Here is a 15848-nt window from a genome sequence, read left to right as displayed (position 1 = left end):
AAAGAGCGGCTGGAGATGGGCTCTGCTTGGAAACACACTCACACCTAAAACCTTGCTTTATCACAAGATGCCACTCAGTCCCAGTTTTATCTGTGTGAGCCGAACCAAATCAAACTCGCTGCCCCCGAATGGATGCCAACCCAACAGTGCCCTACAGGACGGGGTCAAACTGCCCCCCCGCGAGTTTCCAAGACTATAACTCGTTACAGGAGCCTATCTTTCTCCTGAGGAGCGGCTCCTGGTTTCAAACTGCTGACCTTGCAGGTCGCAGCCCAATGTGTAACCGCTAAGCCTCCTCCTCCTAAAAAGGCAGAGGTGCAAAGGACTTCCAAGTCTGACCCCTCAGGAGAGAGGATGTGCTGGCGCTCTGAAGTATTCACCCCAACCTCAGATCCCAGAGGTTTTTGTTTTATAAAAGTTCAGCAAACTGCCAGGGCTCTTTGGTGCTAATTACTTAATAGTAATTGCTTCCAGCCACAGGTGGGGGTCTATGTGACTTCCTCAGGGACCCTGGTTTCCATGCCAGCAGGAGGGCAAGGGGCAGACAGCCTGCTGCTGCCAGCTTAGGTGCAAGCTCCAGGCTCTCGCAGTTGGCCAGCATCCCAGGGAGCGAGGCTGCGGTGTGGCATCTGTGGGCGCTGGGCCAAGGGGTCTGTGGCTGGCTTTTAAACTTACTTTGGGCAGAGTGCTGCTGGCTGCTCTGCAGGGATGACTGTGACTGGCAAAAGCAGAGCCCAGGCTCACCCTACTATCACCTGGGCTTCCTATGGGCAGGCCTGACCACCCAAGGTGACCTGAGGCTGTGGGAGCGGTGTCCAACTGTGCAGATGAGCTGCCCTGAGCCCTGGCTGACAAGGACTTCCCTCCAGGATCCTCATGCTGGATCAGTTCCCTGTCTGCCCAGAAAGAAGATGGGCGGGGGGGGGGGGTGGTGGGGTGTTTTTTAGGGGTAAGAACGTCAACCCTCAGGAGCCTTTCTTCCTAGGGCAGCCAGTCCGATTGGAAGCACACTGTTCGAAACCAGCAGCCACTCCGTGAGAAGAGGCTTTCTAATCCCAGAAAGATTGACGGTGTTAGAAAACTACAGGGTGGTTCTAGCCTGCACTTGTAGGGTCACTGGGACCCAAACTGGCTGGACGGCCGGGCCTACAGTTTGCTGAGCTGCATGGGACGTGGCAGGGAAGAGTCAGGGCAAACCCAAGGGGATAGAAGGGGCAGGCGGGTCGAGCGTGGCCAAGGACCAAGGATGTACAACCCTTCTCCCTCTGGCCAGCTGTCTGCAGTAAACGCCACTCCAGAGGGGCCGGGGCCGGGGAAGGCTACAGTCTCCCAGGAGCCGGAGGCTGCAAGTGGACTCCTACTCCCAGTCTGCAGCAACCCCTCAGGACGCAAGTGACCAAGACATTGCCCCTTCAGCGGGAAGCTCTTTGCCAAGGAGGACGTAGGGCGGGCCCTCACGGGACCCAAGAGTCCCCGCGTGATGCAGACGGTTACACACTTGACGCTAGCTGAAAGGCGGGCAGCTTGAACCCACCCAGAGACACCTCGGAAGAAAGGCCTGGCACTCCACTTCCAAATCCCAAGGCGTAGTTCGACTCTGCATGCATGCGGTCACATGACTGGAATGAGCTCAATGGCGGTGGGTTTCCAGTCAGTAGGGTCCCTGGCCACTGCCTGCAGGTGCTGATGTCAGCCGAGAAGGCTGAGACCCAGCAGGGGCCAGAGCGCTATGCATGCTGGGCTGGGGGTTGCTATGCCGTGAGCCGGCAGTTCGAGGAAGAAGGTTGGTTCAGCCTGGGTTTGCCCTTTGACTCACGCCCATTAAAAAAGCAAGCCTGGCGATGACCTTGAAGGACTGCAGGGCTCAGCAGAAACCAGCTGGCAAAATCTCTGAAGACAAGAGATGGTTACTGGGATCCAACAAGCAGGCCTTCCCAAAGGAGCGCTCCCTGCTTCTAAGAAAGAAGGAGAGTTCAGATGAGCCGGGGCTGCTGCACTGACTACAGCCCTCCAGCAATTTGCTCTCAGTGTCATGGTGACTGTGCTTTGGCTCCTTGTTGGCCCAGCAGACAAAAATAATCCGATAAAATTTAAACAATCCGTAAATCGGAAGCAGAGTCAAACTGAGAGCAATTTTCTATGCTTCTCAGTTTTCCATCTCCACAAACTCTAAGGAGTGACAGCGTCTGCCTCTCTCTCCCCCTCTCCCCTGCGGATGTCCTGCTCTTTAGCTCTCTAAGACTTCCTTCAACGGGCGAAACCATTAATACCTGCACTTACGAAGTCACTGGAGCTGGGTGGCAGAATGGTCAAGTGCTGGGCTGCTAACCGCAAGACTGGCAGTTCAAAACCACCAGCTGCTCCTCAGGAGAAGGACGAGGCTTTCTACTCCCATAAAGAGTACAGTCTCGGAAACCCCCAGGGGCAGTTCTCCCCTGCCCTACAGGGCCACTGTGAGTCGGACCAACTGGATGGTGGCGAGTCTGAGTTTTCCTGGAGCCACCGCTCCCACCCGAAGGAGGTGTGCTCCACATCAGCCTGGGTCACCCCAAGCTCTCAGGCAGTCTGCTCCGAGGCCCCCGACAGCTGCTTGTTGCGTGTCAACCGCGCACCAGGCACTGGGGGGTCCGGAAGTGTAGAAAACAGACAAGGCTCTGCCCTCAGAAAAAAACACACGTTTGCGAAAAGAGAGGTAGGCAATGTGATAAAGAGCAGAGCCTGGTAGGTCAGAGGATTCTAGTTCCCAAGGGCAAGCGGGAAGCAGGAGAGCCAGGTGGGGGGGGGGGCGCCAGTGTAAATAAGGTGGTTGTGGGGGGATCAGAGGGTGGGCAGAGGACTCACTGAACACACAGTGGAAGTGGTGAAAGGCACCGGGAGCCAAGTCACCCCTTCCAGGAGGGAATCTGGGAGGTCCCAAAGCAAGGCCCCGCTTGTGGCTTTGTGTGTGTGTGTATTCTAGGTTAATGCAGAAAATATTAGAGGGAGATGACATATTAGGGCAGCCATCAAATGGAATGACACTCTGACACATACCAGAACATGGATTAACTTGAAAATAGTATTTCAGGTGAAATGAGCCACACAAATGTGCATGCATGTACACACACACACACACACACACACACACACACACACACACACAGAGTCTGGCGGCATTGAGAGGCAATGCCCCTGAGAGACAGAATCACTGAGACAGGTTTGCCAGGGGAGGAGGGAAGGGAAAATGGGTAGTACAGGTGTCTTTTGGGGGCAACAGAAGTGTTCCGGAATTAGTGATGAGGTTTGCACAACACCGTGAATGCACCGAAAACCGCTAAAGTGTCTATCTTTTCAAAAGGACGAAACAGGGAGTTTTAGGTGATGTGAATTTTTATCTCAATTAAAAAAAACAACAACAATAAAACCAAAGGCCTGGGAAACGCATGCAAGGACCATATCTTCTCAAGGCCATCCTGCTCCCCTTTCATCCTGGGGGAGCTGGAGATTACTGGCCAGCTTCTCTGAGGTCCTCAGGGACAGGCAGGACCAGCCTTGAGGAAGGGAGGGAGAGGCCCCAGAGGAGCCCAAGGGGTCCCCCAGTGCAGTGCTTGGCACCCCAGAGGTTGAGGAAGGAGCTGGCATAGTCCTGCCCTGAGCAGCTCACCTGGCAGGGCCACCACATGATTGGAGTGCGTGCTGGCTCCTCTCAGTCAGGAGCATCTATGTCAGGGTGGGGAACGTTGGGCCCTTGGGCCATCCAAACTCCCCAGGTTCTCAATGCCAGCCAACATCACAAGTCTCACCACACAGGAGCAGCGCCGCCATCGCCTCAGGGGTGGGTCAGTGAGATTTTTGACGGGTATGGCCTGAGAATGGTGTTGAAAGTATTCAAAAAGGCCCTTGGCAGACAAAAGGTTCCCCAGCTCTGACTTATGCGGACATTTAAATCCCAATTGGGATTCTTCATGAGGCCCGGATGGGATGGTCTTTGGTTCAAATTCAGTAAAACAAATTCCTAAAAAGTTACTGGCCAATCCCCCAAATCAAATCAAACCCACTGCCAGCAAATAGATTCCAACTCACAGCAATGCTACATAGCACGAGCTCCTGAAAGGATTTGGCCTGCCGCCCCCTTTCAGGAAAAAGATTCTGCAGTGTCCCGCTGGCAAAGAATACATTTTTTTCCCTAGAGCCCACAGTCCAGGATAAAGTGTAGGGATCTGCTTTTGCAGCCCCTGGAGCCCTAGTAGTTGTGTCCGGTTGCAACCTGAATGGTCAGCAGTTTGAAACCACCAGTCACTCCTCTGCACAAAGACGGCTCTCTCCTCCTATAAAGAGTTACAGTCTCGGAAACTCACACAGGCAGTTTGACCTGGTCCTATAGGGTTGCTATGAGTTGGCATTGACTCGATGGCAGTGAGTTTTGGATTATTCCAGTGCCCCCAAAGGGGGGGGGGATATTTGGGGAATGCCATTTTCTAGGGTTTCTGAGGCTATACATCTTTCCTGGAGCACACAGCCTCATTTTTCTCCCTGGGAGCAGCTGGTGGGTTTGAACCATTGACCTTAGAGTAAGTAGTTAGCAGTCCAATGCTTACTCAATAGCACCATCAAGGGGACACTGGTGGGAGAGCTGGCTAACCTGGCTGGAGCTTCCTGGAGGAGGGCACACTGAAAATCAGAGGGCTTCTCTTCTGTGCAGGACTCTCCCAGCCAGGACAGCCAGCTCTCCTTTCTGCTGCGGCCGCTCCAGTGTGTGCTCCGCATACCTCCTCTATTGTCACTGCCCAGGCAGCCAGCCAGAGGCTCAGCGACCTCCTCCTCCCGTGTGTGACCACCCAATCTCTCACCGCCCTGGCGGGTGAGAAGTCTGGCCAGTGACCAGTCCTCCGTGGTTTCTCAAACCGCACAGCTACAAACACAAACTTCCTTAGGTGCTTCAAAACACGTGTGTGTGCACAAACGCACGCATGGGAATCCGGCCAGCTGTGACGGCTGGGGCTTATGAAAAGTTGGGCTGAGGTTGGTTTCTCGTCAAGGGCCAGTGCTCAGAGGTATGCTCCTGAGTCCCTGCGGGGCACTTCATTTCCTTCAGAAGGCTGGGACGGGAATCCCGCCACACAGCGGCTGAGCACTCCAGGGATGTGGGGGCCCCAGGGACGACACTAGATGGCCGGACATGCCTTCTAGGATGACTCTGAGAGCTGGTGGGTGAAAAGACTCCCCAAACTCCATGTAGCCGCCAGAGGTGCCCATTAGAAATACCAGAGGAAGAGAAGTGTGTGTTTGGATGGTCCCTCCTTAATGGAGTTTCCCAGGGTTGGCCCAACACAGGTTCGCATGGATTATGCTGTGTGTGGGTAATGGGTAGCATAGTGGCTTATGCATTGGGCTGCTAACGGAAAGGTCAGCAGTTTGAAGCCTCCCACAGGAAAGTTCCTCTGGAGAAAGACGGGGCTTTCTACTCCAGTAAAGAGTTACAGTCTTGGAAACTCACAGGGGCAGGTCAACCCTGCCCTACTGGGACACTATGAGTCAGAATTAACTCAACAGCAGTGAGCTTGGTCTTTTGGTGGGTTTTTTTTTGGACTCACTATGAGAAGCAGCCCTAGTGGTGCAGTGGTTGGGGGCTCAGCTGCTTACTGAAGTGTCTGTCGCAAGCTCAAACCTACCAGCTGCTCCGAGGGAAAAGTCTACGGTGGCTCCCACAAAGATTGCCTGTTGGTAAACCCTACGGGGTAGCGCTCCTCTGTCCTGTGAGTCAAAATCAACTTGGCGGCACACAACAAGGTGCCACGTCACTTCCTTCCCCACCTCGTGCACCTCTTCAGAGAAGGGATCCTCACCAGGGCAGGCCTACATGTGTTGCAGCTTCTGTCTAAGGAAAGAAGCAATGCCTTTATTTCTGCTCAGAGTCCTGCTGGTACTCATCAGGCTGTTAACCGCAAGGTCAGCAGTTCAAAACCACTACGTGCTCTGTGGGAGAAAGATGAGGCTTTCTACTCCAGTGAAGAGTTACAGTCCTGGGAATGCCCAGGGGCAGTTTTGCCCATCCCACTGGCCAGGAGTCAGGATGGCAGTGAGTTTCTTTTCCTGGTCACAGACAATTCATCCTCCTTGAAGGATTGTCTGACACCAGCCAAAGAACAGAAGTTGGTAACCTCAGAAGTTGGCTCACACAGGGCCAGGCTTGGAGATGGCCGCCTTTGGGGGCCAGGATTCCAAGATCCTGTATCCAATGACCAAAAAACAATCAAACTGCCCCTGGGAAACCCCATGTGTCATGTGGGGTCATGATGAGTCAGAACCAACCATGACAGTTTCTTCCTTTCTTGGGGAGCCGTGACAATAACAGGCTTTGGTAACTATGCACCCCCCGCCCCAGCAGCCTTGGTTTGGAAACAGGCCCCTCTTGATGACGCATAGCTGGGGCCAGTTGGATGGTCATTTGCCCACAGGCTTTGAATTGTGCCAAGTCCCCAAGTCCACTGCTGGAGCTCAGGACTGATAAGAAGTGGCTGGCAGATGCTTTGATCCCCCACCGTGAATGAGCCATGGCTGCAAAATGCTGAGAATGCTAGAGAGAGGCGCAGATCTTTCCTCTCTGGAGAGCACAGAGGTGTGGTTTCCAAGGAGAATGTGGATGCGGGAAGGAGGGGGTCACGCACTGAAACCAGCAAATGAGCCAAGGGCAGCCACGTGGCCATGGAGGTGCAGTCTGCCTGGCCCTTCACGGAGCGCAGTGGTTCTTGCTGAAGAATTAAGCAGGGTAAGTCCACCGGGAGTCGGTTCACAGTTAATGGAATATTTCCTGTAAAGATGTTTTTTATCTTCCTGTCTCATGCAGCCCAAAAGTCTTTACTAAACCTGAGGCGGTGCTGGCAATGCCTCCATTGCCCAAGCTAATTAATGCCCAGCTTCCAAAATCCACTCAGGATGCGCCGGCGGTCAGGCTGGCTGCTTGGGGAGGGAGCCAGGACATTGAAGCCCAGCTCCTGCTCCTACTGCCTCAGAGGGACCACACAGTGCTCCTAATTGTGCAGCTAAGTGTACATAACAGGCCCCCTAATTGCACATCCAATAAATAAGTAAGTGCCGTCTGCTGAATTCGTAACGAGGGCTGGCATCGCATCCCCTCCCAGCGGGGTGATTTCAGGAATACCAGCGACGATCTCAGAGACGCTGCACATGCGCCCAGGGAGGCGCTGCTGAGCCGCGCTTCCAGCTGCGCAACGCCAGCCTACGGGAGGGGTCCTGGCCCTGCCCTCTGCATCCCATCTTAATTTCTGACGGCTTATAACGCTTGGACGGCAGCTCTGTTTGCAGGTGCACGGAGTGCAAGAATGGCACCGGGGCTGAGATGACAGCTGAGCCTGGTCCTCAGGACACCTGGTCTCTGGATTGGTGCAAAGCAAGGGGCAGACTGGCCCAGAGATCAGAGTGCGTGCCCTTCCTAGGTCTTTGATCTGAGGCATGTAAGCAAGCCCTCCTCCCACCCCTCTAGCAGGGAGCGTCGTGTGAGACACACTTTGTCCAGATTTAATGACCTCTGCCCCACATGACCCAGGTCATGAGCCATTGAGCAATGCCTCTTCAATACAAGCCATTTAGTTTCCATCCAATTGTTCTCTGGGAAAAAAAGAGAACAAACTCTTGCTTATATTAGCACTGTAGTAGGTGAAGCATTGAGCTGCCAACCACAGGGTTGGAAGTTCAAACTCACCAGCCCCTCCGAGGGAGCATGAGGAGGCTGTCTACTCTCATAGGGATGTAAAGTCTCAGAGACCAGAAGGAGCAGTTCTATCTGCCCTGCAGGGCCACTGTGAGTTGGAATTGACTCAGTGGCAGTGAGTTTGGGTTTTCGGTTTGCTCCAAACTAGTGGAATTGCCAATCTGGGGCTTGATGGCTGAAGTCTCTTTAAGGAAGCCTGGTGGCAAAGTCCTTAAGCACTCAGGTGACTGCTGGGAGGATGGTGGCTTGCAGGTGTGGCAGTCTGCTTTCCTAAAGCTTTGCAGCGTTGAGACGCTTCTGGGGAGCGCTGGCCAGCCCTACAGGGCTGCTGGGCTTCTCAATCCCCTCGCTGGCAACTAGGTGTGGGGGCTGTGGTGGTGCAGTGGTGAAGTGCTTAGCTCAGTGGTTCTCCACCTTCCTAATGTCGCCACCCTTTCATACAGTTCCTCATGTGGCGGTGACCCCCCAACCATAACATAATTTTCGTTGCTACTTCATCACGGCCATTTTGCTAATGTTATGAATTAGGCGATCCCCGTGAAAGGGTCCTTCAACCCACAAAGGGGTCTCGACCTACAGGTTGAGAATTGTTGGCTAGACAGCTCACAGAAAGGGTGGTGGCTGGTGATGTAGGTCGATATGGAGGACAGCCAGGAAGACCCCATGGAGGCAACTCTGCTCTGTCCCACGGGGTCTCTGGGAGGCGAAGATTGACTTCACGTCCCGAACACACCACCAGCTGGTCTCTAACTGATTGCCACGGGGTCGACTACAAAATCTCAGTTCCGCCACCATGTGTGTCAGAGTCAAATTGTGTTCTAGAAAGTGTTAAATGGCTGAGTCTTCTTCTATAGACAACCAGGCCTTTCTTAGGATGCACCTCTGGATGGAAGGGAACCTCTAACTGTCCCTTCAGCAGTGTGCATGTTAACCCTTTTCGTTAGGGCTACTTTCTTGGCCGTGAAGGCACACTAAGGTGAAACGATGCTGACCAGGTTTTCCCCGAAGCCATCTGAACTGTAGTTTGTAAAATAAAACTCAAGAAAACTCCCTGCCATTGAGTCAATTCTGAGTCACCGTGACCCTACAGGGCGGAACCCCCCAGTGGGTTTCCAAGACTAGAACTCTTTACAGGAGGAGAAAGCCACATCTTTCTCCCGCCTCGGAGTGGCGGTGGGTTTGAACTGCTGACCTTGTGGTTAGCAGCCCAACACATAACTGCTATGACACCAGGACCCCTGTGAAGTAAAGCAGTCTCTCTGTCTCTCTCTCTCTCTCTCTCTCTCTCTTTCTCTCTCTCTCTCTCTCTCTCTCTCACACACACACACACACACACACACACACACACACACACACACACACACGCCACAGTGGAACGAGGTCACGCGGCTAAAATAGGGCACGCTCTTCTATGCCAATGCAAGATCTGATCCTCTCTCACCATGGCTGAACCATGCGACTCAAGACCCACGGATCCTGCCAGTGCCGCACCCTGGCACTGTTCAGCTGCTGCCGTGACACACCAGAAGGCAGAGCAGAGACCAGGCGGGCTTCCCTGGGTGTGAGATGGTATTTTACTATGAACAAGAGCCCACAAGTCGGGGGTGTGGTGGGGCAGAGTGTGCGAGGGAAACACCATTTAATAGCTTATAAAATCACGCTCTGCAACCTGTCGTTGGGCATTATTTGGGTTCTGCCTGGTTCTAAAAAATCAAAAGCACGGATCAGGATTCAGCGAGATGTACACATATTGTAGATTTACGCACACACGCACACACACACATTCGGGGGTGGAGGCGAGGTCTACTCTTTGGGTTCCAAGATACTACCAAAGTTGGCCTTGTGTTGTTGAACATGCACAGAAGCCGAAACACAGCTTGCTGATGTCCCCACATGTCTAACTGTTCTCGACATGCGTGCCCAGAGGGCAAACATGTTGTCTTTCTTACCAACTCAGCAGATTACCCTGCAGTCTGTGCACTGGTTTAGAAGGTTCAGGACACAGAGAATGGGGGCAGGGTTTTAAAAACCCACCTCGGTGGAGCGGCATCTGACGCCTAGTGACCGTGTAGGACAGAGCAGAATTGTCCCAGAGGATTTTGAGACTGTACATCTTTACAGAAGCAGTCTCATCTTTCTTTAAAAAATTTTTTTCATGAACTTAAAAAAAATCATTTTATTGGGGGCTCGTACAATTCTTATCACAATGAGCCTCATCTTTCTACTGCCAGCTCAGTGGGTGGATTTGAACCATCAACCTTTTAGGTAGCAGCCTAAAGTTTAACCCACCGTACCACAAAGACTCACTCCTTGGGGCATGATTAGGAGGGAGCTAAAACTATTCTTTCGTCTCTCCTCCACCTGAGATTCCCTATTGGGGTCGGAGGGAAGGTTTGGTGACCTGGGGCAGAGCCTGAAACCAGAAAGGCCTTTGAACCATGCCACAGTTCTGCTGGCTTCTGGACAGCCACCAGCTGTCCTGCCATGGTATTTATTTATTTTTTCCAGTTTGGTGGGCCATATGGAAACACTTCAGGGGATTCTCGTATAGGCGGCCAGTGAGCATTTTGGTCGGTGTGAATGGTCTGCTGCTGTTGTTCATACGGTGAAACCAGAGAACATGCCTCTGGGCCTTCAAAGGAGAGGGAGGAGGCTGGCCCACTGTGGCCTCTACCCCTAGCTGCCACTCATTTGTGGTACCATGACACAGCCACGGAATGGGGTCAGCACTGCCGGTGGGGGGGGGGTGGGTCTCAGCCTGTGGCTGGGAGCGCTGCTTGGGCAGCAGATGCAGCTGTCCTACAGATGAGCCTGCGGGGGGGGGGGGGGAGTTTGCGGAGAATGGGGTGCCACTCCCGGTTGGTTTCTTGAGCTTCGCTGGAGGCTCAGGGTGGACGGGTTCTGCCGGGCGACAGTGCCAAGAGGGAGGGGCCACCACCTAAGGAACTGCCCCTCCTAAGGTGTCCATGAGGGACTGCCCCCCCTCCTGTGTAGACCACACACACAGTTGTGGAGCCTGGATTCCCTGGCAGAGGTCAAGTTGTCCATCCGACTCCACAGTGAGCCTCACTATGTGTTCACATGGCCGGGTCCAGGGTTGGGATTAAGAGGACACGGGGGAGGCTGTGACATCTTTAAATTCCAAGTTTCCTGTCGTTCCGTGATACAGAGTGGATGAGAGGCTGGCCACGGGCACCGTGCGGTCCTTGCTGTGTGAACCTGCACTGCCATTTATTCTCAGGTATGGGCATCTCTCTAGATTGAGAGCTCTGTGACCCAAGACACCACAAGTGTGCTCACTAACATGTGGCTTCTTTGTGACGGTGAGGACACTGTGTGTGAGGAGAAGCGACAGGCACTGTGCCCAGACCCTCTTGGGGCCACCCTCTGTGACTCCTTAGCTCTGGCGTACAGAGGCTAAGCCTTTCCGGGCTTATACATGCTTCCGCATACAATGTATACTGTGTGACATGGATGAGATCTAGACTTTGCTACCTCTCACAGGCTTGCTCTTGATTTTACATCCAGATAGTATATTCATTGCTCACATAGCTTCAGGGCTGCACCGTAACCATGATGATAAAGTGAGACAAAGCAAAACAAACTCCTATCAGAACCGTGATAACCCCCCCCCCCGCCACCCCCCCCTTCCCCTTCAAGCCGACTCCTGACTCTCAGTGAGAGTGAGCCTGGATAGGGTTTCTGAGCGTGTCAATCTTGATGGGACCTCAGGTCGCCTCACCTTTCTTCCATGGTGTTGCTGGTGGGTTTGAACCACCGAGCTGAGTTTAGCTGCCTCAATGCCTAATTCACTAGGGCTCCTTATAAACAAAACAAACAAATAAATAAAGTCACTGCCATCAGGTCAATTCTGATTCATAGCGACTCTGTAAGCCTGATCAACCAAACAAAAACAAATTCACTGCCACCGATTTGATTCTGACTCATGGTAACCATGTAGAACAGCGTAGAGAAATTGCCCCTATGGGCGTCTGAGACTGTCACTCTTTACGGGGGTAGAAAGCTTTATTTCTCTCCCATGGAGGGGCTGGTGGCTTTCAACTGCTGATCCTTTGGTTAGCAGCCCAGTGTGTAACCAGGACAGTGTGGCCAGGGCTCCTATAAGCAAGCTAAGGAACGGACATTGTTTACCAACAACTAGCGCTGGGTTACCCTCGAGCTGTCTCGGACTCATGCGACTCCCCATGTGGTGAAGCAGAACTGTGCTACGTATGTTTTCAGTGTTGATTTTTCAGAAGTGGATCGCCGTGGTTTTCTTCTGGGGTCCCGTGGGTGGACTTGAACTGACAGCCTTTTGGTAAGCAGTCCCAGGTTTTATCCATTTGTACCACTGGGGCCTGCACCTACCGACTCAGCTCCTGCTGAGGTCCTTGCCAGGTGAGCTACTTGTCTCTTCTCCTCCTCCTCTTGGTTCCATGTCTATGGTTCAGTTTTACTCAGAGATTACTGACATTCTTGATCTCCACTGGATAGTCAACTGCCTACTGAAGGAGATGGGGAGGTTGAGAGGGCAGGGGAGAAGGAGGGAGGAGAAGAGGGGGATCCTGGGAATTCACATCAAATCCCAAACTTTGCAAGTCCCAAAGTGGGTTATGTGTTGGGCTGCTAGCCACAAGGTCAACAGTTCAAAACCATCAGCCACCCCTAGGGAGAAAAAGGAGGCTTTCTACTCCCATAAAGAGTTACAGATTCAGAAATCCATGGGGGCAGTCCTACCTTGTCCTTTAGAGTCTTCATGAGTCAGAATTGACTTGATGGCAGTGAGGTTTTTTTGTTTGTTTGAGGAACTGCATGCTGCTACTCCCAGAATGCCATTTATCTTATGGGCTATTTACTTCTGCTGAGATAGGTGTGAAGGCTGGCAAGGTCATGAGATGGCACTGCTATGCTCTCATTTTGGAATGTGAGCTATCACATGGCCTGGGAGTCATGCTGGAGTCCTGTCCCCCCCCCCCCCCCCCCCGCCAAATCCTCTTCCTTATTGCTATCTCTTCCTCTATGCAATTGATCAATAACAATGATCTCATTTCCATTCCTTCTTCCTTATCACTGCAGTCCAGCTTTGATGCCCTTGATAATCTCTGGCCTGTACCCCTGCCATCATGCCCTGGTTGGCAAGCCTTGTCCTGCATCCCTCGCACCCACCGTGCACGCAGCAGCCAGCATGGTGCTTCTGTAACAGTGACAATCTGATAAGTTGCTCTGCTCCTTCCGGAGCCCTGGAGTTCCCACTCCCCACAGGATGAAGTCCTAAGTTCTTCGAAAAGTTCCAAGGCCTCCACAACCTCTGGCTTGTCAGCTCCTCTCCAGCTGCTCCTCTCTCCCCGTGTTCCAGCCCTAGAACCTCTCGTGTGCTTCCCGAGCACACCACGCTGCGCCTGACCCTGTGCTTCTCTGTGGACTGCGCCCCCGCCATGTTGGCCATTGGGAAAACTCAGTCCACTCTCTAAGACCCAGCTCTCGTCTGTGGCCTGGGAGAAGACGTCTTTCTCCTCCAAAAGCCCAGCTGATGACTCCCTTTTCTAATGCATCACCAAGCCTCACACAGGCTGCTCGGTGGAGCACTTAGCAAAAGGACACAACCACTCTCCCTGACTGATTAGACAGGTATTGAGCATGCGAGTTGTGTCTTATTTACACACTTTGAATGAACGAATGAATGAATGAATGAATGAATGGGGACTTGGCTGACCAAGTTGTTGCTCTATCAGTAATAGGCTTGGGTGTTGCAACTACTTCCTCATAAGAAGCCCAAGCTATTTTAAATAACAAGTCTGTTTGTCAGGGCCAATGACCCGGAAGAACACATACATTGACGTTTTAACATTGCTAACTCCTGACCTGGATAAAGTCTACAAGTGAAAGTCAATTCTCTTTCAATGGCTGCTTTACTCCCACCTTTGGCTGTTTCAGAACTTTACACGGGTAGTTGCAATTTATGGGGACCTTTCTATGTGCCATACCCTGTCATTCATATATATATCCCCACACACATATAAAACATTCATATATATATATATACACACACATAGACACACACATACATATATATAAAACTCTATCTATTGATAGATCCATCATCTATGTATATCAAATGCTGTCTCATTACCTTATTAATCCTCACTAGTACCTCAACATTCGCAAAGGGCAAGCAGCCATAAAGAAAATGTAAACATATCAATACATTAAACTCAACAGGTATGAATACTTGTTAGCAAATCTTTCAACAAGCTTAGTCACAGTGAAGCACATTCAACCTCTGGATTTTAATGACTTCTGCCATAAGTTTCAAGGATGCACTTTGGCCTCGTTCTTTCACCTATGCAGGCAACAGAGAGCTGAGTATACGGAAACCAGCACTTTGCTGAAGGATCTAAGAGTATTTTTGGCTATTGCAAGTGGAACAAAAACGGCCAGTGGGGCTGAAAAGAGAAGGAAAGTTGGTGTAAAAAGAAGAAAAGGAGGTATCAAGAGAGAACCCGAGAAGGAAAAAGCTGGGAAATTAGAAAGGCCACAGGAGGAGCAGGTACAGCGTGAACAGGAAGAAAGCTACAGTGAGGCAGAAGTACAGACCCTACAGTCAAGAAAATCAAAACAGGAGAAGGATCAGAAAACTGTGTTTAACCCACCTTTTGCAGAACACACATGGAAGCTGACGCGGTTTTGGAAACAACCCGCAAACACAACATCCCCTCTAGTCTGATTCCTACTGATTGCTCCCAAGATCCTGAGCAACGGTCATCTGCTCAGAATCCTTTCTTAGAACTTAATTGACTCGCCGATCCAGAGAGTGAAAGTCTTCCCAACATAAAGCCTCCCTCCCTCTCAGTTTACTACTAAAGAAGTTGGCTCAAGCAGATGTTAACCAGACAGATTAGCATAAACTCAGAGATGCCGATGGGTTTCCATGCTCTTCACGTTCACGGATAAAGAAGTATGGAAAGCAATCGGATGACATAATGGACCAATACCCTCTTCTCTCTTTTAATGCAAATGTGGCTTTGATAGACTTTTCACATGGATTTCAGATCTTTGACTGCATGCTAGAGGCCCCCTAATTCTCCACCAGAGAATGTGAATGGCAGCATTTGCCTCCCCGGTATTTTCCCATGATAATCTTTCAATTTGTTCTGGTCTGCAAAATGTGTGTGAGTGACAACACAGAGAGAATGTGGATGCCGCTCTGTGCTCCTTCCGACATTTTGTCTTGTGTTTACAGACTCCTCTCCACTGCTCCGTCCTTTGACAAAGAGATTCATTTGTCCCCGTTTCGGATCACTTCTAATGCGCTGGATCTCCACAAGCCCTCTCAGTCTTTTTTTACTTTTCCCCTCTCTCGGTCCTTCCATCTCTCCTTTCACACCCTGCTGCCCACACACCCTTGCGGGGAACTGGCTGGCCCTGAGATTCAGGGGAGATGGGATTTCGTTTTCCCAGTGCCCAGGGCACACTGGGAAATGAATGAAGACCAGGGCCCTTTCATCTTTCTGAGTTGGGGGAACTGGGCCAGTCACCTTATCTTAAATAATTATTACAGCTTAGGTTGCCTTAGTGACAGGGGGAAACAATATTTACTCAGGGAGCTCAGGCTGGATGACTGTGGAGGGATTTGTATGTACATTAGCAGGGGCTGGTGAGCCCAGCAGCCTGCAGTAGCCTAGGCGAGCATTTCCATTCCTTCCCTTCATCAGGGGAGGGCACCTCACCCCACGGAGGGGATCGCACTTACCTTCCTGGGCTTCACTTTATCGTGGTAGTCATACTGGAAGATGCCTTTGTAGCTCAGTCCCAGCCACCACGGTATTCCCTGCTTGTCCTAGGGCAGAAAAAGGAGTCTTTGCCTTGTACCGTAAGAGCACAGCCCCATCCTGTCACGGTGGTCACTTTGTGAGCAGAGTGACATGGACGTGCCCTGTGCAGGGGCTGGGGGTGGGCAGCTCTGTTTCTGACCAGCAGCCTAGCCATGGGCCTGGCACCCTTTACACAAAAGTAACCGGTGCCCTGCTCTCATCTCTCCCTTGGAGACGGACGTCTTGTAATGCCAGGGCCCTTCACTCGCGGCCCAAGACCCTTGGAGGGATGCGGAGCAGCCAAATCCAATAATCTTCTGAGGGGG

General features: G+C 51.9%; 1 protein-coding gene across 1 annotated transcript in view; it reads right to left on the bottom strand.

Moving 5' to 3' along the window:
* FRMD4A (FERM domain containing 4A) overlaps window positions 1-15848 on the bottom strand; it is a 234881-nt gene that overhangs the window by 64689 nt on the left and 154344 nt on the right. The window contains exon 11 of the mRNA XM_075552351.1: window positions 15462-15548. Within this exon, the coding sequence (XP_075408466.1) occupies window positions 15462-15548 (87 nt within the window). The remainder of the gene's footprint in view (window positions 1-15461; window positions 15549-15848) is intronic.

Source organism: Tenrec ecaudatus, chromosome 6 (assembly GCF_050624435.1).
Source record: "Tenrec ecaudatus isolate mTenEca1 chromosome 6, mTenEca1.hap1, whole genome shotgun sequence".
In the NCBI taxonomy this organism is placed as follows: domain Eukaryota; kingdom Metazoa; phylum Chordata; class Mammalia; order Afrosoricida; family Tenrecidae; genus Tenrec; species Tenrec ecaudatus.
This window is presented reverse-complemented; position numbering and strand designations above follow the sequence as displayed.